The sequence below is a fragment of the Parasteatoda tepidariorum genome, chromosome 1 (genome assembly GCF_043381705.1).
Source record: "Parasteatoda tepidariorum isolate YZ-2023 chromosome 1, CAS_Ptep_4.0, whole genome shotgun sequence".
Taxonomy (NCBI): domain Eukaryota; kingdom Metazoa; phylum Arthropoda; class Arachnida; order Araneae; family Theridiidae; genus Parasteatoda; species Parasteatoda tepidariorum.
This window is the reverse complement of record NC_092204.1, coordinates 72,360,317-72,386,579: the sequence shown is the minus strand read 5'-3', so window position 1 is coordinate 72,386,579 and position 26,263 is coordinate 72,360,317. Positions and strand designations below refer to the sequence as shown.

At 29.2% G+C, this 26,263-nt stretch overlaps 1 protein-coding gene across 3 annotated transcripts in view; it reads left to right on the top strand.

Moving 5' to 3' along the window:
- The window catches only part of LOC107447959 (serine-rich adhesin for platelets), a 40,529-nt gene extending 15,981 nt beyond the window's left edge, over positions 1-24,548 (top strand). For all 3 annotated transcript variants that reach the window (XM_016063010.3, XM_016063012.3, XM_071187022.1), the window contains exons 7-13: positions 3,298-3,394; positions 3,837-3,932; positions 7,793-7,844; positions 10,300-11,430; positions 12,970-18,557; positions 20,737-20,757; positions 23,129-24,548. In XM_016063010.3, coding sequence (XP_015918496.1) covers positions 3,298-3,394; positions 3,837-3,932; positions 7,793-7,844; positions 10,300-11,430; positions 12,970-18,557; positions 20,737-20,757; positions 23,129-23,206 — 7,063 coding nt within the window. In that variant the 3' untranslated portion in view covers positions 23,207-24,548. The remainder of the gene's footprint in view (positions 1-3,297; positions 3,395-3,836; positions 3,933-7,792; positions 7,845-10,299; positions 11,431-12,969; positions 18,558-20,736; positions 20,758-23,128) is intronic.
- The last annotated feature ends 1,715 nt before the right edge of the window (positions 24,549-26,263 follow it).

The window sequence follows — 26,263 nt, the reverse complement described above, 5'->3', positions numbered from 1 at the left end:
TCGATTTCGTCCCCTGCTATTGCAGAGCCAACAGCAAAAGGTAGTTTTCTTTGGGGGGGGGGGAATTACTTTATCAATTGCTTTTCGACATTTCTTTTTGTACCAATATTTATTTTTATGAATTATACACAGTCCAGTCATCAAAACCTGTCAAAGACCAGAATAATCGCCTTTCTCAGAGTGGACCTCAAAGAGATATACAGAAAGAGAGTCAATCAGGTTCTTGAAAGTGTTAACTACAATGTTGATCAATGCCGTGACCATCTTTTCCTGGTTACCCTGTTGAGGGTCCGTGGTACAAATAATACGATCGGGGTGGTCCCACAAATTGCTTCCTGCCATTTTTAAAATTGTTGCTGGCATTACAAGCCATATGGACCAACCATCATCTATCCGATGGGGCATAAAATTTGTGATTCATCAGATTAAGCCACCTATTGCCACTCAGTGAACATCCAGTTGCAGTGCTGGCATGCAAAATCTAGCCTTCGTCACCGATAAGTAACAGTCAGCATAGGTACATCAACCAGGCATCTGCTGCAGAGGCCCATGCCCAGCACCAATTGCCGAACCGTTATTGAGAAGATGCTGTTATAACCACTTTCCTCTGTGTAGTCAGTTAGTCATCAGTTGCACATCTATTCGATCAAATGCATCTCCGCAGCTGTCATTCATCTCTGTTATCTATAGCTGTAGTACACCACATTTGCCATGTCACTGATTTTAGATAATGTCATCTTGCAATGCACTGAATACTTTTACCATGGTGGCGTCCAAATAGTTTATAAAGAAAGCCATTGATCATGCCCTTTTGGACATAGGTTACATCGTTCCATTTCTGCATTATCCACAAATCACTATGTTTCCTGATTGCTGTAGTCACTCTTTATGTAGGCTTCACTGCAATGTGCTGCAACGTGCTGTGTGTGATTGGTTATTACTCGTTGATGTAAAAAAATAGATAGTAGTCACATCCCTGTGGCAGAATTGCAGCAACATTGTTCCTGCAGAAAGATTTTACTTTTGAAAAGAAGAAAATAATACTTTTCTTTTCTACAGAAATTTACACATAATATTTAAATCATGCATTTAGGTAATTACTTTTTGACGAGTTCAATTTAAGCCGATAGTATCGTAAATCGATGTAATGTTTCAATTGTATTTTCGGCAGCTGTTGATATTGATTTCTCCATAATTTTCAAATCCAATATTTTTTATAAAATATTTTTTATTACAACTACCTAATCTAAATGAAACACGCATTTGAGGTGTCCGATTTACATTATTTTGTCGTCGATCTTTTTTTCGGCAATTACTACTATTATTCATGATTTTTTATTTTATTTTATTGTGATGATGATTTACAAAATGCAAAGAAGAAAATAATTTGTGTGCCACCCCCCCACCAACAAAATGCAAGAATATCACCCATATTAGAATAAACATGCACTATACATTACTACATGCATTACTTACTTGCACTCTAAAAATTATTAAAAGCACTGTGTTTATAAAAAAGAAAAAATATATAATTTTTTTTTCATTTAACGAAGAAAAATTATATATACAGTGAAACCTCCGTTAAGCGGACATTCATGGGACCAAAAAATTTGTCCGTTTATGAGAGTTGTCCGTTTACGGGAAGGGTACCCTATTAACGAAATTTAACACCGTAAATTGTTTTTAGAATATTTTCAAAGATGTAGAAATAATTAAATAATATCTACAAGGATATTTATTTAAACAATAAGAAAGATAAAAAAAGAATATATAAAGAAGATTGATATAAATAAATAATTCTGGATGTAGCGCTACAGATAAATAAATATAATTTTCCTATTAGCATAGATACTCAAGTTAGACATATGGTACCAAATAGGAGAGTACTATCCTCAGTCCGTTTCAATTATTAGGTTCACATCCCCTTACACCTACTTATCATTTGATAGGGAACATGGTTAATACCTTCTCGGAAAATAAACCTCCCATGATTCACAGAAAAAAAAATAATGCATACCTGTAAGTCATGAGGACCTATGGAGATGATTATTCACAATTGATCAGCTATCAAGTGTCTGAATAAATGTTTCATTTATATAAACACCTCAAAGATTATACTTCTGTTCTCTTTTTTTTACCCCAGTTGTGTTAAATACAGTCTTCAAATTGATAAGAAAATTAAAGAAATTTTCAATGGGGAAGAAGCATTGAGAGAAGTCATTTCAACTTGAGGGGTCTCATAACCTGTGTGGTCCAGATGAAAAGATCAAAAGATGCCGATGTCAGAATTATTTCAGGAGTGCAGTACCATTTTCTCTCCTTTCTTTACAAAGATAAGGCAAGGTGACAGGAGAAAGATTGATTTTTCGGTGGTGAAATAGCTTAACAATATTTTTAGTTATGGATAAGGCAAAAAGTTTTATTTACATGCTTTAAAAATGGTGAAAAGTTGCATTTTTTTAGCTTGCAATTTATTTAGAAAAAGTAGTGTCCGGTTTGTAGAGATAAAAAACAACGTTTCAGGATCAAAATGACTGTCCGCGTCCGGTTACGGGAGTGTCCGCTTTGCGGAGAATGTACGTAATGGTTTATTCATAGAAGATTCCCGGGGAATTAAAAATATGTCCGTATTGAGAGGCGTCCGTTTTGCAGGAGTGTCCATAACAGGAGGTTTCACTGTATATATATTTTTTTATAAACACAGTACTTTTGTTATTTTAACTTAGTAACATATATGTTTGTTATTATTAAAAGTATCTTGCAAAAATATAATAGTGCTACAAAGTTTAGTCGCTGATAGATCGAAAAATTTCTGCCATAGGGAGTCACATTAATGTGACTGGGTTGTACATCTGTAAATAAAATAACTTTTTAAAACTATATAAATAAGTCCATTTCCTAAATAATATCCATATTTTAGTAAAATTCAGGTAAGTAAACCAATTACTTGCATTAAATTACTGTAAATAAAAAAAAGACATAAAGGTATCACTTTCTAAATTTTACTTCACTGTTTGTTAGAGATTTATTTAAAAGTTAAAGCCTTTTTAAAATACTATCTTAAATATATCAAAAATATTTCATTCTCTTTTAAAAATCAAAATTATTTTGATCAAAATTTTAAAAAATAATAATAGATTTAAATTACGATTTATATCAGTACAAATCTGATTGTGTCTTTTAATATGTTTAGATATTCTTTTTAATGCGTGTACTGCACTTTTTAAACTTCAGAATAATTTTTATTTCTTGAACTTTTCTTTACAAGTTCAATAATTAATGAAATACTCCTTTCAGGTTGATTCCACGAAGAAGATTACTTAGTGAATCTCCTAATCCGAAAAACGTTTCTGATGATCTTATAATAAATTCTTTTATAAATGAAGATGTCTGGGTAAAGATCTTAAATTATATTATTTAGTAAATGTCGAGAACCAAAAAGTGTAGATTTGCATAAACATGCATTGACTGTTCTTTACTTTCAAGAAAATCAAAAAATATGTTCTTTGTTTCCTGTCATACTTTATTTTTTAAATACAGACTTGTGTTCCAAATCGTGCTATATACAGAAAGTATTTGGCACTATATATTAAGGTTCAACTCGGTTATTAGACTAAAATATAGAAGTTAAGACAGAACACCAGTATTTAAACATAAAGAATAACAAAAAAAAAGAAACATATGTTTTTGATTTTCTTGAAAATAAAAAACATTCAATGCATGTTTATGTGAACCTACAATTTTTAATTCTCAACACTTACATATTTCAAAAAATATTGCTTTAATTTGTATATATTTTAAAAATATTAGGTAATTTAAAATCTTTCTTTCAACAGACTGATCTGCTTAAATCGCTTCAATCAGTGCCTACAGCGCAAATGATTGCTGATAATATTAATAGAGCAGCTGATATTAATTCAATTAATCGTCCTGTAAGTACAACAAAAAACAATTTATTCATTCCTTTTTGTACTAATAAAAATATATTGTATCATTATTGTTTTATTATTTTGATTGGTTGAAATCGGAGTATTGCTTCGATTTGTCTTAGGCAGAAAATAATTTTTAAATATTTTGATGCAAGTTTGTCTGCGTTGTTAGATTTTATTAATATTGATTAGCTTGTGCATGCGAAAATTTATCAGAAATCAGGCATGTGATTTTTCTACCAATTAGTAGAATTTTGTGTATCTCAAGACCGTTGATTCAAGGAATTCTGCAAATCTGCAATTAAAATTTCCTTTTCAACATGGTTTTTTCATCAATCTTTCTTAGGCAGTTATTGCTACTGATGTTTTAAAATGTGATTAGGACTTGCAAAATGCCAAAAAGGAAGGAATATAAATTTTCTTTTCTAAGTGTAAGAATGCACCCATTAGAGTATATGTTCTTCTATATCATAGGTTCTCAACCTTTTTAACGTTGCTGCCCCCTTAAGGAGCAAAAAACATTTCAACGGCCCCCTTTGTTATAGAGAGCATGGGGACGGAGGGACGTGTGCTGAGTTATAAGAGACAAAATTTTTAAGCTATATTTTTACGCTTTAAATTTGTTTGGTTTTTTAAAAAGGAATAAATTAACTCGATAATTTTCTCACGGCAGGTAATCACAGTCTATTTGTTATGATCAAAATAAATACGTTTAATGAAAAAAAAAAATACAACAATGAAACCTATACTTAAAAATAATAATTTATTCTTAATTAGATAATTAAAAAAACACCCAAAATAATTTTTTACACTAGAAAGTAATATCAACGAAGCATTCAAATAACTATGTTAGTTGGATGATTGTACTTAATGGTTCAGACAGTAATTCCTTAACGCTCGGTTTAATACTTTTAGTGAGATGAAGACGCAAATATCCTCGTTGCACAACTTCGAGTCAATTTCTCCTTTTTGTGACAAGATCCGTAACAGCACTGAATCCCCGTTCGACTAATTAGGAGGCAGGGAAGACAATTTAAAAAAGATTAACGATTGTCTGCAGTCCAGGATAGAGACGGCTGATGTTACCTCTTAGTAAAAATTCTGTGAGACGATCACCATTTTAAAGATTCATTAATTAAAAATTCGACCAATTCCTCGTAAATCAAAACCTCTGCTGTTTCAATATTTACAAAAGGGTTCAAAATCCATTTTGAGGGACTTCTAGGGCACACAACGTCTTTAAAAGGGTCAGAAAAGTCCATGTGCCAAGAGTCAAGGTGTTGACAATATTTTTGTGCGTCATCAGAGAGAATTTCGCCTGCTTGGCTGAACTCCTTCCAACCAAAATTCTGCTTCCCCAAAATGAGTTTTTTTAGAAAGGATTAAGTAACTGATTTTGTGGGGATCAAATTGAGTTCGTCCCCTTGAAATTTTAAATTAAGCGTCATTAAATTTTACAGATAAATCAGTTAAAGTCCTTCATAAATTCTAGCAATCTGTCTCTCAGAGCTACATTTCTGTTTTCGAGAAACTCAAGCACAGAGTCGAAAAGATTCCAATACCTATTGAGACAGAAGCTTTTGGAAAGCCAATGAATCTCGGTGTATAGTAGCAAGCGTCTGAATAATCAATCGTAGGCAGCATTACTGTGAATTTTGTTCACAGCAGATATGGCATATTGCAATGATTGATGCAAACGGTCACTGAGATTTTTTCCAACTAAATGCTGTCTGTCAATCACGCAGTGAACAGTTAAAATATCTGATACCACCCTTTCCAAAAGGGCGATAAACCCACGATGTCGACCCACCATTGCAGGAGCCTATGAGTGGCAATAGGCATAATATTCGCAAGAGGAATGTTTTTCTCTTTAAAATAATCTTCTACAGTATTAAAAATAGATTTACTTTTGATATCTATGTAATCAAGCTTCGTTCAAAAAGCATATCCTGAATAATGTTTCTTACCTTTACAAACCGGACCTATGCCTACAGTAAAGCCTACATTACCTGGCAAGGTTGATTCATCAACTTGAAGGGAAAATTCGATGGATATCAAACATTTGCATGAAGAAATTTGAACGTCTTCGGCCATCTCATTATTTCGTCACCGTACTGAATCGTTGCTTATGGGATGCGGCTGGCTGGAGAAAAACAGTTTCTAAAACTTCCTTGACAACCGGCAGTATCAACTCTACTTCGATGGTATGAGCTTTCCCAGATTTAGCAATAAATTTTGATACATTATAAGAAGCTATCAAACCATCGTCGCATTTTTGTGATGAGGTTGCTAGTGACTCTGAGACCGAAAATGCCTTCAGAAACGTGAAGCAAGATGTTTTTGAGAAAAATGACAAATCTATATTTTGTTTGTCAGGATATGTTTTTTGCAAATGCTGCTGCTACCGGTATGATTTCATTACCTCATTAGATAAAACTTTATTACAAAGTAAACACATGGGTAATTGAGAGTTCAACAGTGATTAAGCAAATCCCAACTTCAAGCACGTGGCACTGTATTGATGACACTTCTTTTTGTCAACCGACATTGTTAGTGTAAGCAAAATACAAAACTTTAAAGAAAATCAACTATTTCTCAAAATTAATAAATAATTTATGATAAAGAACTAATTCACGCACGTACCTGGCCAAATAAACTATGAGATCAAATCGAAACTGGGCAAAAAACCGCAAGGAAGCTTAAGAAACAAGGGTCCAGTCAAACATTCATACTGAAAGCGCTTGCATTTCAATTTCCACCAGATGGCATGAATAAGTCAGAGGCAAAAACTACTCACTCATGCGCTGAGCTGTGTTGGTTCGGATCGAAGAATAGGTGTCTTTTAAGTTCGTTTTATAGCTGGTACAACGGTGTATCGGATAATCCTTCTTTATTATATAAATTTAATCTTTTTTCTTTAATATTAATTTCAGATTAATTTTATTTATTAAATAAATCTTAATTCGATAATTTTATTTGTAAGCTTTAAATTAAATTTGAATGACAAAACATGCTCATCGCCCCCCTACCGCCCAAAACAAGTTCCCCGCCCCTCAGCATAATCCCACCACCCCCAGGGGGGCGGTATCGCCCCCGTTGAGAACCAATGTTCTATATGCTCCTAAGAAAAAAATTGATTTCTTGCAGAAAAAAATTTTATCCCTCAAAATTTTCTGAAGATTATTTTTATGCATAAAAATTATTGTTCTTTATTTAATATTTTTTCATTTAATTAAACTGAAATAATACAGCTATGAAAAAAATGGTATTAAAAACTCTATGTATTGTGCAAAAATTGCTTCATTTCAAAGCAAAACTATCTAGGCATAATTCAAAAAATTTCTTTTTCTAGCAATCACATGTTTGGAAATTCATTCATAAAAGCCAGTGTGTAAAATAAATATTTTTCTAAATATGTTATTTTTTTTATTATTTTTTTATGGGTTCCTACAAGTGATTTATATGTTATTTTAATTTTTTAAAAATTGTTTTTCAAAACGTTAATCTAGCTTAAATCTGTTTAATAACTGTTTCTATTGCGTATATTGTTTTTATGGTCTTAATTTTGCCTTCAAACCTTATTTTTGGAATCTAATTTTGTTTTAAAAATTTTATAGAAATATATTAATATTTGCAATGTAATGTTAAGTAAAAACTAAATAAAAAATTTACTTCTATGACTTAATATTTTTTGTTGACAAAATTCATTTTTCACTTTTTCTGAACCATGCTGACTATTTTAGTAAGAGGAACTTAATATATTAGATATATTTTTAGACACTTGTGCATTTTTTGCATTTACTGTTATTATATTTAAAAAAAAATTAGATTCTGTTTTTCATTTTAGTTTTCTCATGTTTCAGGATGAAATAGCTAAAAATTTAAATACAGATTATATTTTAGATGAATTATTCAGTAAGTATATTTTTATTTTATAAAATTAGTTTTGTTGCACAATTCAAGAAAACAATATAAGGCTAGGACCTGTTACATTTTTAAGTTAATAGAAAGCTGAGAATGTTCGGCTGTCATCTGCGCAATGTTAATATTTTATCTCTCATAAAAAAATATTAAAGTAGGACAAAGAAGATTGCATGTTAATATTCTAGATATTGCTGACTAAGATGTTGCTAATTTTCTCCACATTATTCAAAATACCAATTAACATGAAGTTAATTAAATACTATGCCGTATCCCATATCTAATTTGTTATAATATAATTCTTTATTGTCAACACTTTCTATTTTACCTAGATTTATTATTAATTAATGTCAATATTTTTGTTTTGTGTATCAGACAATTTTGTTGCATTCTTAGTTTATGTTCTACACGACTTCATTCTTGTCTTTTTGTAAAGAAAAAAACTAAATCTCTGTGAAAGAAAAAGTAATGCCTAAGAGAATTCATATTTGATGGGCTAGGCTTACTCAAAATGGATTGGAAAGAACTCTTGCTAATATAAACAAATGCCACATTTCAATAACCAATCAAGATCCGTACCCCGATAACGCCATTTGCAGGTATCTAATTATTAGTTAGCTCAACAAATACATCAGTATTACATCTTTTTCTTTTTGAACATTTTTTTTAATTAAAAGTTACAAAAGTAAAAATGTCTGGTGAACAAATTTATTTGATGAATATATAATTGAAAAAATAATTAAAATATGTTAGCATAATTAGTGTCCTAAAAAGTTTCCATTTAATTGTTATCATGATATTCCATGTTTTTAAGCTACTTTATTGTGATGATTCTCTTTACTTCTTTCAAATGACATTTAATTATACTATCAAATATTTTCAGGTTTATTATAAATTACAATTTTGGATCAGTACTGTATTCAAACTATTTGGCAATCATTCATGCTTACTCAGTATAAAATTTTAATTTGTAAGTCTGGGAAAATGGCTGTGAGGAAAAAAAATGAAACTTCAAAAACAACCTAATGATTTTTATGGTTAAAATTGCTGTTTTTCTTTACAAAATTTAAACTTGATAAGCTATTTAAGAATTCATTGTTAGAATAAAAACAATCCTTTGAACTATAAAAAACAAGGCCACTCAAATTTCTCTCTGTATGGATAAAATGTAATATTTTGTCTAGAGTTATAATAAACTGAGTAATTTTTTATGATACTACGGGGTACTACCTACTGCCTTGCTATAATTCTTAAAATGTAAATTTTTTTTTTTAACTTAGCATTTTAATATTTTCAAAAATAAATCAAAACTTAAACATCTTGAGATATAATAGTTCTTCAAAAGATCCTAATCTTATGAAAAATTATTATTGCAAATACAGTAAATGCCTTGTTACGAGAAGTCCATTATTACGCTAATTATACTTTTCCAACTCAATTTTAAAAATATTAATATTAAAGATACCAAAATTTATGTTCGTAAAAAGTTGAAAATTAAAATTCTTTCACTATAAGATAATTTTTTAAAAAAGTAAATACATTTTTCTACTGTTTAATTGAGCAATATTGCAGCAAAAAAGACTTTCATTTTAATTGATGACATTTTTATTTATTTCTAGTTTCGGTACAGAAAAGTTAAAGTTCGGTACAGTAAAAGTTAGAGAAATGCACATCATTACATTTTATTTCCTGTTTTTAACCTTGACACTTTTTGCTCATAAAGCAAACAATTATTATAAACTCTATTTGAGAAACCTGCTGCATACTTTGTATCTTAACGTAAAATATGGGAATTTACTTATAACGGCAAACTTGCTATAGCCACAATTATGTCGGGTTTTAGGATTTGTCATTATAAGGGACTTATACTGTAACTTTCACTTAACTGAATTGTGTGGCACATAAAAAATCATCTTTGACATAAAGTAACTCAATTATTACATCAAAATTTTTATATAAGAATTTTCCTTAAACATTTCTCTAAAAATGTGCTAAATTAATATATTTTTTATTCAATAGTTTTTTAGCCGCAATCGAAAATTTCTGAAGCGGCTATGGCATTAACATACTCAGTAGATTTCCTACTGAGCCTCTCTTCTTAGCTATATTTCCTGATCAATGAAAATATTAGGATTCATACCCATTGTATGAGGAAACCACAATCTTTTCAAATTCAAATCTCTTTATTGTCCAAACTAGTGTGTGTAATCTTATTAAGTTTGAATAAAGTATTTTTGAGGTCAGTTTGTGATCGTTGAATGGTTTTTTTCTTCTTACATGCTTGATTTATCTAATTAATATCTGTGTTTCCACATGCTATTCTGAAACATCTTTAACTGTAATATATGTTTTTTATTTTATTTATTATTTATTTTATTTTTTGCTTTAGTAGGAAAGTGTTGTCATTTTTTAAAAAAAACATATCTTTCTTTTCTAATTTTTCTAATAGGTAAGGAACCTTCTTTGTACCCTCAAGTCCTAGAAAATTTAGGAAATCAAATTGATAAGCCTTCAACATCATCTTACAATGTTGAATGTTCTCAGTCTGTTACATCTGCAAATTCTTTTACTGAGGATTGTGTTGTTTCATCACAAGCCAGCAATGATGTCAACAATTATCAGTCATATACTATTAATACCTCCACTGCATCTTCATTTAGTACAAAAACTGCTGAAGAAAATCCTGCCACTTTGGCGCATTGCAATAATAAGATTTTCAAAAATCAACCTGTTAGTAGAAATCTAATTTCTGATTCTACAATCAACCCCTTAGACCAGACAGCAATTGAAGACAATGCTATGAATTCTCAAAATAATAATCGAAGTTTCTCTTCAGTTGAAATAAACTCAAATGTAAATATAAATAATTCAAATTCTGGTGCTATTATTCAGCAAACGTCTTCTGTTATTACTTCTGCTGAGCAAGTGACCTCTGTAACCACTTCTGCTCAGCATGTGACCTCTGTTGTGGCTTCTGCTCAGCATGTAATGCCTGCTGTCACTTCTGATGCAGAATTAACATTTGCCACATCTACTGCTCAAGCAACACTTGCCACACCTGCTACTCAAGCAAACTCTGTTGTTACATCTGCACAAGCAAGCTCTGTGGTCACTTTTACTGAACAAGTTACTCCTGTTGCCACTTCTGCTGACAATGAATCAATTAATGTATCCATGGACTCTGATGAAATACAAATTATAAAAGAGATACCTCCCACACCTGAGAAAATAAAACCTGTGCAATATATAACAACTAATACAGTTCCTGAACAAAACTCAACTAATAATAATAATTCAAGTGGTGTTAACTTTGTTAATAACAGTGTCTTCCAGAGCATAAATTCTATTCCACAAACTCTGTACTTACTTCCGAATGGCCAATACATTATTCCTAATACAATTCCCATTGGAACAAATCCATTTCAAAGTAATGTTTCTTACAAAATCATTTTACCAGCACCTTCAAATCCAGCTCAAAATTCCTCCACCAAACATATTAATAACACTTCTATTAATACAAATACTTCAGTTTCAAGCCAGAAAATTATGTCTTCATCTAACAATCAAAGTTGTTTGCAAGGTAAATATATCTGTGTTTTAGTTATAAAAGTTAATTCAGTTAATTTATCTTGATATTATTTTTAAAATATGAAATATCTAATAATTAATGTTTAAGTGAATATTTTCAAATAAAAAAATTTTTTGGTTACAAAAATATGAATAAAATTTTTAGATTTCTGGAAGATCTTAAACTAGTTAGGTAAAACTAGTAAGTTTTTGTGTCCAAAACTCTACAAAATAATATTAAATTGCTCAAACTTAAAATTACGTGAACATAACATTACATACTGATTAAATATCTTAGTATATTATGCTAACAAACTCAAGTGACCCTAAATTTTCAAATAATTGTTTAACATGAAAAAGTCTGATCTTTGTTAAAATTTAGCTATAATAGTAATAATATCAAAATTCTACCAAAGAAATAACTTCCATTACTGTGAAGGACCCAATTGCATATGTAATTTTTCGAAAAAATATTTTACTTTATTTTCTTGCTTTTGCTTTGATTTCTGTTTTAGAATAAATGCAATATTTGTCAATTTTTTATAAAGTTTTGTTACAATGGTACATTTTTTTCCCTTTCATGTTAAAAAAGAAACTCATGTGTATAAATTTTTTTACAACTGCACTTGATTACACTCCAAAAGAAAATATGGTTTTGATAGGAGGAATCTTTTTTAAGAGTATGTAAAGTACATATGAAATGTAGGATTCTTGCAACAATGAAAAGTACTTAAGTATGATTTCTATTTTTAAAAGGTCTCTAAAAGTACTTGAAAATCATTTTGAAGTCCATTGGAAAGGGTGGATGTCTTTTCAAAAATAAAAAATCCTAATCTAAAACAAAATCATTGTAAGTTTTTAAAATTATTTTTAATTCATTTGTTTACAACCAATCTATCATGAGAATGCAAGCCAAAATACGTAATGTATTGTATTTATTAATTAGTTTTAAACTTTGTGAAATTTCTGATTTTTCACAAAAACTTTTTTGGGTATTACCAAAAGATATCAAAAAAGGAGATAGCTTACCACCACCAAAAGGCCGGGAACACTTCTTAACATTCCATAAGCTTCTATAAAACATCTAAATAATTGCAGTTGAGAGCTTAACATTCAAGATTAAATTTTATTCACAAACATATGGACACATAAAATATTTATGGACACACACAAAAAAGAACAGCATGCTTCGCAATCGGAGTTTTAAACAAATCTCCCTCGAACCAGAGTGTCAGTGTGTGTGGGGGAGGGGAGTCGGATTTAATCGCGATTTCCAACAAACTATGTCATGTCATCAGCCATTGTTTTGCAATTAAATATAGAAGTAAAGTAAGATGTTATTACAAAACATTTGATTATTTATTATAAAGCAGATCATTCTTCTATATAGCTCGGACTTCCATTTTTAATCACTATAGTATGTTAAATTCTATTGTGAAAGTAAGGAGTATTTAACACCAAGACCCCAAATTTTGGTAAAATTGTGTCTGTTAATTTTTAAAAGTATGATTTAAAAAAAAGAAAAAAAAAACTAATATCTTTTCCTTTTCAGATCAAAATTTGAAGAAAAGTAATAATGTAAAGCAAATTAAACCTTCTCCAAAGAGTACTAAAACAAGCACCAAATTAAGAAAAGGTATCATGCCTCCTCCTTCTACTTCTTTTACAAAACTACTTGACATAGAAGAAGAATGTGATGATCCAAGTATTCCAGTAATATCTATTCCAGAAAATGAAATAGAATTAGATCATTCAAAGGATGCAATGGAAATTTTTTCAAACATAACTGGGAAGAAGGAAACGCAAAGTCCTATCTTTAAGGCATTAGTTTCAACTGCTTTCACATTATTAGGTGGTCAAGGTGGAGGTCATGTAAGAACATTGAATTTTGGACAAAGTGCATCGAATGAAGCTAATATGAAAAGTCCAAAAGTTTCATCTCATTCAATGCCTGAGATAAATGTAGAAAATCGGAGATCATCTCCCCGATTAAAGAACTCAAATGTTAAAAGTCAGTTCAAAAGATTGTCAACTAACTCCCAAGAGATATTGGAACTTAACAAGAATAAAACCAATATAACTAGCAAAGAAGGAACTAAAAATAATAAAAGTAGCTCTGTAAGTTCTAATAAACAAATTAATAGATCTAAATCTTCTAAACAGACATTGCAAAATGCAACTTCAATGAAAGATGCAGTACTGATTGCTATGGATAAGGCAATGGCAGTTAATGTTGGAGAAAATAGGACTAAAGCTAAATCTTCTTCTAAAAATAAAAATAAAAAAAAATTTAAATCTAGCTCAGCAACTGGCAAACGAAATAAATATCCTGACATTTTAAAAAGTTCCACGAAAAAAGGTAAAAAAACCAAAAGTAAAATTGTAAAAGCAGCAAGTAAAAAAACTTCAAATGCACAAGAACATATTTCTAATGTTAAGTTTTTTCCTAGTTCAGATTCTGAAAGTGAATCTGATTTTATTCCTTTAAGCTCTTTAACGGCAAGCAAATCTCCAGCTAATATAAATACCTTGTGTAGTTTGAAACCTGGCAATAAAATCAACAATAGTGATGGAGTTATGCAAAATATGAAAGAATTATCACCTCTCAAAGGTAACAAAAATTTAGAAGTTTCAAAAAATATATTGAGTGACATTACAGAAAATACTGATTTGTCCCAAGATCAATATAGTGAATTACCTGCTCTGCCTTTTGAAGTCTGCATTGATTTATCGAAAAGTTCTGATAATAGTATGGATGTACTTTCACCAGAAGGAAACAAACTAGTAGAAATCATAAGCCCTTTGAAGTTTAGTGATGTGAAAGACACTTTATCTTCAAAATCAGCTGATTCAAAAGATGACACCTTATTAGATCATTCAAAAGCTGGAAATAATTTATCTACTCTTGTGGCAAATGAGTTGCAATTAGAGTCTAATCAAAATAAAACATTTTCTTCATCGGAATCAAATAACAATACTTCTGCAGTTTCTTCTCCCAGCCCATTTAAAGAGCAAAACACGAGGAAAAGTCCAAAATCCAAAGTAAATGCCACTTTAAATTCAAAATTTGAGGATGATAATTCCTGTAAAACGAAATGTCTCAGTAAAGAATTGATCACTGTAAAGGAAAAGAATAATTTAAAGCTACCAAACTTGTCTGTAACTTTAAACAAAGAACAATCAGTGGAAAATATTGAAAATCCTCCGGAGCATTTGTCTAACTTGAACCAATGTGTCCTGTTTGCATGTGAAAATGAGAACATAAAAGAAGGTGAGCATGGATTAGTTCAAAGTTTTGAAGCTGTGGTTGAAAATTCCCAAATTCCTACTCGGTCTGAAAATTATAATGAAAAGCAATCATCCAACATGGAAAAGTCTAAAAAAAATTACTCTAAAAAAATTGCTAAAAAGCCTCATAGGAGTTTGGCCAATTCAGATCAACTTATTCTGGCATCATCTGAACATGAGTCATTGGATGAAAATGAGGAAACGTTTCAAACACCTAGTAATGTGGTTGAAAATATTCAAACTCCAGTTTTGGCAGAAAAGTCAAAAGAAAAGCAATCGCCTAATTTGAAGAGATCAAGAAAAAATTCAACTAAGAAAGTAATTAAAGAGTCACTGGAGAGTTTAGTAAATTCAGATCAAAGTGTTCTGGTACAACCTGATAATGAGATATTGGATAAAAACGAAGAAATAATGCTTAAAACTAGTGGAAATACTGAAATCCCAGCCTTGACTGAAAATTTAAGTGAAAGACAGCCATCGAGTTCGAAAATATCAAGAAAAAATTCTGTCAAGAAAACTAAAAAAACATTTGAGAATTTAGTAAGTTTGGATCAGGATGCTTTGGCAATGTCTGAAAACAAATTATTGGATAAAAGTGAAAAAATATTTCAAACTAGCGAGAATACGGTTGAAAATACTCAAATATCAACTTCAGCTGAAACCTTAACTGAAAAACACCCATGTAATCTCAAGAGATCAAGAAAAAACTCTGCCAAAAAAACAAAGTTATTTGATGCAGGAAATGAGCAATTAAATGAAGATGATGAAGTAATGTTTCATACTAGTGAAAGTGTGACTGACAATACTTCTAATTATCTAAATGAGCGAATAAACAATTCTTCTGTTGAAGCACTAAAAGAAAATTCTTATTCTCTTACACCATCAAGCAATGTATTGCATAAGACTGATAATAACACAAATTCTAAAAAACAGTTGGTGTCTTCAAGTGGTAACAAAACAACAGATGACCAAACAAAGTCGGATTCTTTGCCAACTGACAATTCTTTGAATGAATCGCCTTTGAAACCAATAATTTCAAAAGTTAGTGATTTAGAGCATAAAAAAATAATTGAAGCTAAAGCTAATAGACTTGAGGGTATTGCTGATAAACTGAAATCAAATGCATCTTCCCCTTGTAAAATTGGTGATAGTACAAATATAAATGCAGTAGTTGATGGCAGTGGCTCTATTTCCCAATCTTCTGTAAGTGCCACAAAGAAACCTAATCAAGATAATGCTGAGCTGAGTAATTCTAGACAAGATAAATTTTTACGCCCGCCAAAGAAAAGAATTCGACCTGTTCCAATACCTTCTCCTAGAGATTCTAGTAGTATTTCTAGTTTCTCTCCCTTTCATGTGGGTGAAAATGCATTTTGTTTAGAAACTACTTGCGACTCTAATTCTATACCTGTTATTTCTGCTCCAAATTCAAATAATCATGAAAGAAGTAAAAGTTCTAATTTTGAAACACAGCATAAGGAAGTTAGTCAAATAAATAATTTGCCTGTTAATAAAGAAATTCCGAGGACTTTCAAAGTTGGAAACAGAGAGACTGGAAAACCGAAAGCTATGGCAGAATTTTACAAGAATGCATTGCCAGAGCGAAATAGTGACCTACCAATAAGTCCTGATACAGTGTCGAGCTCATCCTGTACTTTAGAGACTTATCTTGTTCGAAGAAATCTTTCAAATAAGTTCATAGTATTGGAGAATGTTATTGATGATTCTACATCATTCAGCCTTTTTCCTACAAGCAAAGAATTTGAGGAGACGAATAAATCGAACGAGCCATTAGATATGAGCGTAAACTGTGATAGTTCTACTTCATCAAAAATTAACTCGCCTCTTAAAAATGTTTCTCGAGAAAAAAGGAAAATAAGCCAACTAAGTCCTGTTTCATCTAATTCCATTGTCACTAGTGATGTAATGGATAAGACAAATTGCATTTCAAGTGAAATTGAACTCGTTGGTTCAGGAAATTCACCTTTAAAAAAGAAAATGAAACTGTCAGATGATGAGATTAAAGAAACAGGTGATTCTGCTATGTTGCCATCTGCCCTAAGAAATAGTCATTCTCCTGTGCATAGAGATTTAGATAATCATTCTCACCCTTCAGATGTTAATGTGACCTTTGAAAAAACATTGCAGGACCATGAGTCATTAATGAGCTTTCAGAATAGCAATGCAGCTAAATCATCTCTTCCCTCTGATGATAAAAATATAAACAATTATAAGGGCAAAGAGCTGGGTCTTTTGTCAACAGTAACTGTAACAAAACTAATTTCTTCAAATGAGTCTCCTGTGCGTAGTTTCTCGCCATCTCGAAATGCTGTTAAGAAATCAGCACTTAGTCAAAGAACTGAACAGAATCCAAAAATACCTTCTGGAGTTAAGATACCATCTAAATGGGATACTTCAAAAATATCCAATTATTCCAAATCCATTGAAAATTATAAAGAAATCTCTAAAGTTTCTAAAGAGAAAAATGTTGAAAACAAAAAAGCATGGACTCTTAGAATTGCCAGTTCTAAATCACCGAAAAAAGTTCAAAGCGATCTACGAAGGAGAAAACTTTCACACGATAAGAGAAATAAAAAGACAGATAATAGTAAAGACTCAAAAAGGGAGATAAAGCGTGAATCTCCCAGAAAATCTAAGAAACATCATTCTCAGGATATTCGTTCTTCTAGTCATATCAGGAAAACACCTACTCCTCATAAATCCATTAATTCATATAAACATCGTGACCGAAATAGATATAGAGCTTCTGAAAAACGAGATCATTCTGACAGAAAAAGAAGTGGAAGTCATTCTAAAAGTGATAATAGGAAATCACCAGTTAAAAATTTGCACAAAGATGCCATTTTGTATTCTAAATCTGCCTCTAGTTCAAGGTCAAAAGATAAATTAGACAGATATAAATATGAAGTAATACCACTATCTAAAACATTGAGTGATGCAAATAAGGTTCTTTCTCATTCTTCAATATCCTTCGGTGCTTCAATATCCCACCAACGATTACCAAAAGCTATTTCTCCTGTTAAAGCTTTGAAATCTAGTGTACCTATATCTCCAGTTTCAGTTGAAACTAAAAAAACTATTTTGAATAACGAAGTGTCTTCTTTAGAAGAAGGTGAAATTTCTGAAGATCTAATATCAGATTCATTTGTACAAAACAATTCAGGACCAATGAAAATTGTGAATTCATCTCCTGCTAAAATGGTTACGAAACAAGTAAAAAACCCTCATGTAATAACTAAGCCAATAAGTGTTGTAAACTCTGAAGAGGTGATTGATGAACGAACACCTGAAGATGAACTTGAGTTGCAACAAGCTATTGCTTCTTTGACGAGTGGTGAAAATAAGTTTAATTCTAGTGAGGACGTGAAGATTGGGGAAAATGAAATTCCAAATGATTCTTTCAGTGAAAGAAATATTTCTTCTTCAAAATCTCCTTGCTTGGAAGAACCTGTGATGAAAAGCAATCTTCAAGTGAATAAAAAACATTCTCCAACTGTTAGTGAAAGTAAAATAACAAAAGGTGATGAAAGAACAGCTTTTTCACACCCCAAAAATGCAAGTTTTGTTAATATGAATCATGATATAAGGGCTTCCAAACAAAAATCTGAAGCAGGACTTGATAATACTACTTTCAATGAAAAGCAAAACAATTGCCTGAGTGTGAATAGTTCCTCAGAAACTGGAACCATAGAATTGAGCTCTTCGAAAAGCAACTCTTCATCTGCAAAAACAACTAGTGATGCTCCAACAGAAGTATTAAATATATCTTCTACATCATTAGGTGGACCATCAAACTCTAAGAAAAAGAAAGTCAGCAAAAGGCCTAAAGAGGTAAATAATGTTTCATTTCTTATTGAATAATTACAACTAAATGAAGAGTTTATTGCAGGGTGTAAATGATTTTAATCAAATGATTAAAATCATTGATTAAAATCAAATGATTTTTTTAAAAAAATCACTGATTTTAATCAAAAAAAAACAATTTTGTGTATAGTCTTGAACATTTTTTGTATATTTTTCTAAGTTTCAAACATAAACAAGTAAGTAGACTGTTCTATATATTTCTCATAGTTTATCAAATGTTGTCAACATCTGGAAAATTTAAAGGAAACTCTGAAAGATTCAGAATGAATAATTGCTGCAAAATTTTTTTTACTAAACGATATGAACAAGCGTTAACACCAGCTCATTTCCTAGCTTACCTCTTGGATCCTAATTCCTAAGTACCTATCCTAAGTACAATGTTTAACACTAAATGAAAAAGATCAAGCTGTAAACTTTGTTAAAGAAAAGTATGGAGAAACCTCCTTATTAAGTATTTTGCTAAAATTCATTGTACGCTCTCCTCCGTTTAATGGAACTTTGTTTGATAAAGAATCTCTAGAATCTTTAAACATCTTGGAATGGTGGAAATCAATTGCGCTTCTAAAGAACTGTGTAGGTCAAAAAGAGTTTGATGCAATACAGTTGTTATGTACTGCAAAAGGAACAACTGCAGGGATAGAGAGGATGTTTTCCACTTTTGGACTTGTACATACTAAACTACGGAATCAATTGGGTGTAGAAAAGGCAGCTAAATTAGTCCTTATGTTTAAATCTTTAAATAAAACTAATTAAATGATTGTTTAAATAATTTGATATTGTAGATGTAGAATTAATAATTATCACATATTGTTTGATAAACAATTTCTTTCTTGATTTGTAGTTTGAAATCACTTTGTTATTGTTTATTTCTTATTTCACCTTTTGCTTTTAAATTATTAAGAAATATTTTGTTGATAATGGTTAGTAATGTTTATTTCCAATGTATACCATAAGTAACAATAGTAATACAATACAACTTTAAATCTATGGTACACAAAATTGATTATATTCCATAGAATTGAAATTATAAAAAAATCATGATTAAAATCAAAAAAATCCGATTAAAATAAAAAAAATCCGATTTTTTTGATTTTTAAAAAAAAATCATGATTTTTATACACCCTGGTTTATTGTGAAATTATGACAAACCACGAGAGAAAGAGAAATAGTGTTTCAAAAATTTAATAGGGAAAAAAAAATCTTTTGTGCTTTTCACTTTTTAAATATTTATTTTTATTTTCTGCACTTTTTTTATTTTACAAAATACTTACTGTATTTAAAAATTATTTGTTTAAATTGGTGTTTTCTAACTGTCTGTATTTGTTTCAAAGCATTTTAGGTGAATAAAGTAAAAGAATTATTTAAGCATGTGATATATGTAGATGTGTTAAATGTGCTTTTATTTTCATAAATGTAGAGTAGTTTCCTTTTAAATTTATATAAAATTTAAGATTCAAAGATACATTTGCAAAATTAAGATAAAATGTGGTTTTGAAGATCGTTTTAGAGTTAAGAATTAATATCATACCTGTTTGTGAAAATCCCCATATTTATAAAAACTTTTAACAGCTATATACATAAAAAAAAAAAATTGCAATAAACTTTAATTTTTTTTGCATTTCTGAAAATTTCAAAAACAAGTTTTTATGTTGTCATTTAAGTACTAGAATTTATTACACATCTGTGATGTTATTTTACTGATTGAAACCTAATAAAATTTATAATTATGAAAATCAAAAATCAATTAAAAAATTTAAACGATCTCTTTAGAAAATGTTAGGTAATTTTTAAATCAAAAATTTTGAATATTTGGAAATCAAAGATTTTTTTTTCTGAAAAAAATCAAGTTGACTTAAATAGAGCTGATTTAAATCTATAAACCCTGCCTGAAAGTTCATTAAAAAATAAAAATGAGGTTGTAAAAGAGAATCAGTAGATTGATTCATGATAAAATAATTCTATTTATAAAATTAATAGGAAATATAATAAAGTAAAAGCTCAATCAGTTTTAATGTTTAGATGCATTAAATTTAAAAATTATAAATGCATGTTTTCTTATATTCGTGCACAGTGTGATGCTTTTAATATATCTATTTGCATTTATTTCTGTTATATGTCACTAATTTACTTTTTCTTTATTTTTCAGAAAAAACCTGTTGATGCTGCTGTAAGTCAAAGTTTTGATTGATTTTAGATTTTAATATAGAAAAATTATAATAGAAAAAGTTTATGATAGAACTTTATGCATAAAAAGTGTTGTATATATTTTCTACTTTCAAAAACTGCCAAAGGATTAAAAATATACAAAAAAAAAAAGTTGATTGAAGGATGTAGAAAAAACTTTTCTTTATTTATTTTTACTTTATTTATTTATTTTTATTTATTTATTTATTATACTTTTTTTTATTTATTTGCAATTTTTCCCCAGGAATCTAAGGCAATATTTAATATTTCATATTACCATAATATATGTAACTTAATTTTACAGTAGTAAAATTCAAAGGAAAGCAGAAGGGTTATGTGAACTGAATAGTTATTATTATTTTTCACAACATGTATCCATCTTTTGGATTTTTATTCACTTTAAAAAATTTACTTAGTATATTTCCAAGAAATTATAATTTAAAAAAAAAAATGTCCATAAAGACTTCAAGTTGCATGTAAGGTAGAACAAGATTGCTTTCATACACATCAAACTAGTTTTCTCCTTATGTTTTGCAATTAAGAAATACTGCTCAATAGATCCGTGCAGAAAGAAAAAAATTTTTTTTTCATAAGTCCCTAGTGTTTTGAAAGTTTCCATATTTTTCTCCCCATGTTTTAATGTCGCTGGTAACCTTTTGGTTGTTGCCAAAGAATTTTTTCTAGTTATGGCAAAATGTATACATTAACATTTATGTTTTGTCTAATAAATGTGATTTAAAAAGATTCTTCCTCAGCATACATGTAAATAACTGTTAGTTATATGTTCATGTGTTAAGAGCAACCTTGTTTACTAAAATTATCTTACTAAATATCAGCTCCCCAAATTTCATCCCTGCCAAAACATCTGGTCCCTTGAAAAGATGATAGTGAAGTATCTGAAGAGTGGCTTATAGGTTATTTATTGCAAGATTTATACCCGAAAAAGGATCTCAATTGCAGACGAATGGTGATATGCTTTGCTACTTTGGTTTTCCCAATTATGGACCCGTGCATAAAGATGAAAAGGATGATGTTATAAAATTCGTTATCCTGAAGACTGCACAATTTTGGGAGCATTCTGGTTTTCCTGTGACACCAATAAGATTCCAAAGCGTTACTCAAGAAAATGAAATATGAAACTCTTTGGAAGCATAAAACAAAGAAAACCTTTGCAGCTGAGAGTGATATCTATCTCAAATTTCTTCTGCTTTTTGACACTCATAGCACATGACAATGCTATTTTTTTTATAGAACATGACAGATATAGAACTAGAAAAATAGATCAGGAAGTTGTACGATTCTTAGAAGATCAATAGCCATGTCGAAAAATAGAGTTTGGTGTTGATGAGACCAACTTTGCAAAGGTTATGAGGAAATTCGCTCATAATAAAAAGAAATTTAACATTTTGACTGTCAAACAATACATATCTTATTTTTTTATGTTTAAAGACATTTTATTAAGACACTGCATGTCAGCAAGATTAGTAGACCCCTTCGCATATTTTACCTCAACAGTAAAAAATGTCGGGAAACATAGATTTCGAATTTTTGACTCAAAATTTCTACTTCTTCAGCCTGATAACTTTTCTACAAAGCCAAAAAATTTCTCTTAATGTTATACAATAGAAAAATGAGAAATTTCTTTTATTATTAACTTACACCCCTCTCATTTTTATATTCTAGAACAGTGTTTCCCCATCTTATGACTTTAGTGTACCCTTTCTAAATTTTTCGTAACGCTGTGTACCACTAATAGAAAAAAATTAATGTATTTTTTACTATAAAAAAACTACACTTAAGTTAAAAACCACAACTAGCTGTTGATACCACTAATTATTAACTGTTAACTCTGCAAAAAAATAGCCAATAAAAAAATATGTACTCATAAATTTTCAGCTAGCTTTATTTTTAAATAAAATTTTTTGAAATTTGCGTTTGTTGCAAGATATTTCGCATAAGAACGTGTACCCGAGCTAAACTGTTCCCGTACCCCTGGGGGAATGCTTACCACACTTTGGGAAACACTGATCTCGAAAATACAAAGGTAGGAATGAAAAACAATTGATGTCAATATTTATAATCTCAAAATTAGTACTAGTATAAAAATCTGGTTTATTTTAAAGGGAAGAAAATGAGTAATGTTTTTTTTTTTTTTTTTCCTGAGGTCTTAGAGTTTTAATGTCCTTGCAAATTAAGTTTGTAAGGTATTTTAAGAGAACACTAAAAGTTACTAAAAAAAAATTTTTTTTATCTCTGTAGTATCTTTTTAATTAATATTTTATTCATGAATTTGTTTATGTTAAGTATCTAAATGAAATAACCTTATTTATATTCTTTTTTTATTTATTTTTCAGGACCTTATGGAGAAAATTAAATCTTTTGGTGTGGAGAAACTTCTTGAATTGCTTAATAAGGAAGCATTGAAGGAATAAGGTTTTTATAAGAATTAACTGAATTAACAGTTAATGTAAAATGAACATAAAATTATGCCAAATTAACCATTAAATATTTATTTTATTTGACACATAATTCAAAAAAAATATATATATACCTTACTTATTGGCTAATGTTGATTAGTTAATATTTAATTTCAATTAATTTTTTCATTTTTTGAATAATTTTAAAAGACTATGCATCGTATGTATTGCAAGATGTGAAAAGATTTGGGAAAATTTAGAAAAGTTTTATAATATGTAGTTTTGGCTGTTATGTCTGCAAATGTTTTATGTTTTTGAAATTGTATTTTATATATTTTGACATGGAAGAAAACATAATTGTCCTAGATTTTGCAAATGTGTCTGTTGAAAAAAGTTTTGTTAGGTTTATGAGAATAATTGTGTCTAAGAATAAAAGCATATAATTTGACACGATTGTCTTGCAACGTTTCGATTGTGTTTCGATGTGGTTTTTTTATTTGTTTGATAGTGTGATGTATTTTATTGTTTTTAATTAAACATCTTCCCCAAATTTTTAACCGCATGTGTAATTTTGAAATTCTTAAGCAAAGTACTAGAATCAATTTTTTTTTAAAAAAAAAAACCTAATACACATAAAAAAATTTAAATATATTTAAAAATATCTGTGACTTTTGTAGTTAAAATTTTAAATTTTCCTCATAAACTTAATTTACACACTTAAAAAAAAATGAGGTAGATGATATCTATTCTATTAAATTGATGCATACATTTAAATATCACTTGTAAATATTGTATATTTGTAAAAATATTGTATAAAGCCTTTTGTATGTTTGTACTGTACTATCATCAGTATTTATAGACTTCAAATATAGTCATATTGAATTCTTTTAACAAATATTATTTGCCAGTGCACATATAATGTTGCATTTGTATTATACTAATTTATTATTTCTTTTTAAAAAAAATAAAATTTTAAAAAATATTTTTCACATTAAATGGCTTCATAAATTTAAAAGTACCTGAAGTTTTAATTTTGTTTCTATGCAAAATTTGGTTTTAAAAACATGTGAGTCTTGAATTTTTTAATGTATAGTTTATTTGTTGATGAAAATAAATTCAACTAAGGTATTAGAAAATTAATACCATACTCTTTAATACAATGAATTGCAAATAATAATAACCTAAGAAATATGTTATCTTTAGTTAGACTTTTAAAGGTTCTGATAATTGATTTGGATGCTTTATTTTAATTTTTCTTTGTTTTCATCATCAAAGCTCTGTGAGAAACATTTGTTTACCTGTGAAAAAGATGTTTTTGAAATATCTATTTTAAATAAAGAAATATTTTCCAAATGTATTATTTTCTTGTTTATTATGAGTTACTTTATTTTAAAAACTAAAATATTTACTTTTCAGCAGGTTGTATCAAATTAAAGCACATTTTTTCCCAAATTCCTAGATATATTGTTTATTAAATTTATGCAAAAAAAATTCTGATTTTAGTGTTGAAAATAATTATTTTATTCAATGATTAGACTGATATCTCCTTTCAAGAAATACAGTATAATCCTTCAAGTTCTTATCATTAAGACCTAGAAATATCAGAATAATAACAATAAATTAACAGTATATTTTTAATTAACAGTATATTTTTACAGCATTTTCCACAACTATATTAAAGTTTTATTTTTGAATACGATATTTCAGAATGTTTCAAAGGAAACTAGTTTTTTTTTAATAGTCTCTTAGAATTTTTTAATTTTTATTATAAAAATTCTAAGAGATTTTTATTTAAAATCTCTTAGAATTTTTTAATTTTTATTTAATTTTTATTTTTAATTTTTATATATATTTTAAAAATATATATATTATATATATATATTTTTATTTAATTTTTTAATATTTTTTATAGAATTTTTTAATTTTTATATTTTTATAGGTAATATAATTATAAACCGTTACTATAATACTTTCAAAATTTTTGAAGCCTTTTTGGTTTAAAAAAAAATAAGAAAGAGAAAAAAGGTTCCCATGAGTACAACAAAATGTTCCTCTCTATTGTGCAGTTATTTAGTGTTAACTTGTATCTGGAAAAAAACGAGGCCTTTTTTGACAGTTTGAGGGGAAAATATGACTTTTTTTTCTATATTGCCCTAAAAATTAGGTTCATTATAAAATTTTATTATTGTTATATACCATCATCATCCATTATACTTTTAGGTATTTATTACAGAAAGAGGAAAGAAACAAAGTGATATTTTGATAATGACATTTCAATTGATGATTCCATTCTAAATATATGTGATATAAAGATACTTAGAATGTGTTTTAATACATTTCTAATTTTTTAGCAACTTTTTCAATGATTTCTAACTTTGCAAAAAACACGTGAAATAATTGATTTTTTATTATAATTTACCCAATCAAAAATGTTCCTCTAGATTCTACCTTTTCTTTTCTACGTAAGTTGCCAATGAATTTTTTATTTTTTCATGTATCTTGAAATTGGGGGTACCAATTTTATTTTAAGTGTAAGTTAGTAAGCCGTGATTTTCCCCCCATTTAAATAGTTAAAATGATTTTAAAAAATTTCTCTCTTAAATTTAAGAATGAAAAAAAAAAAGACTGTTCATACGTAGTTTTTTGTTTATTTTTTTTAATGTCTTGTGCGAACTTACAGGTTCAAGGCCTCTAGAAACGCACGTGAGTAGGATATTGCAATTGAATCGATGGACCGAGAAGGCGTATGAGCGAACAGCGTGTATATGTAAAGCACTGCTGCTAATGCAAGTTGCAAGCCAAGGGGGTCGTGGAGGTTAAGACTCCACAATTGTCAGACCTACGCCATGAAAACGACAATGTGGTCAACACAGCGCACCAGCAGCTCTTATTGTATAGACAAGCTGTGGTACCCATCGATTTGAAGTTGTAGGACAGTATGCAAACCGCTACCTTATCCTTGAAGTTATCCCTCACAAAGATAACTCTTTGCGTATGAAATTTTTTTAAAATCTAATTTCCCTTTACAATAGGTTAAATCAGTGGGCCCCCATAAGGTGCCAACGGACGGAT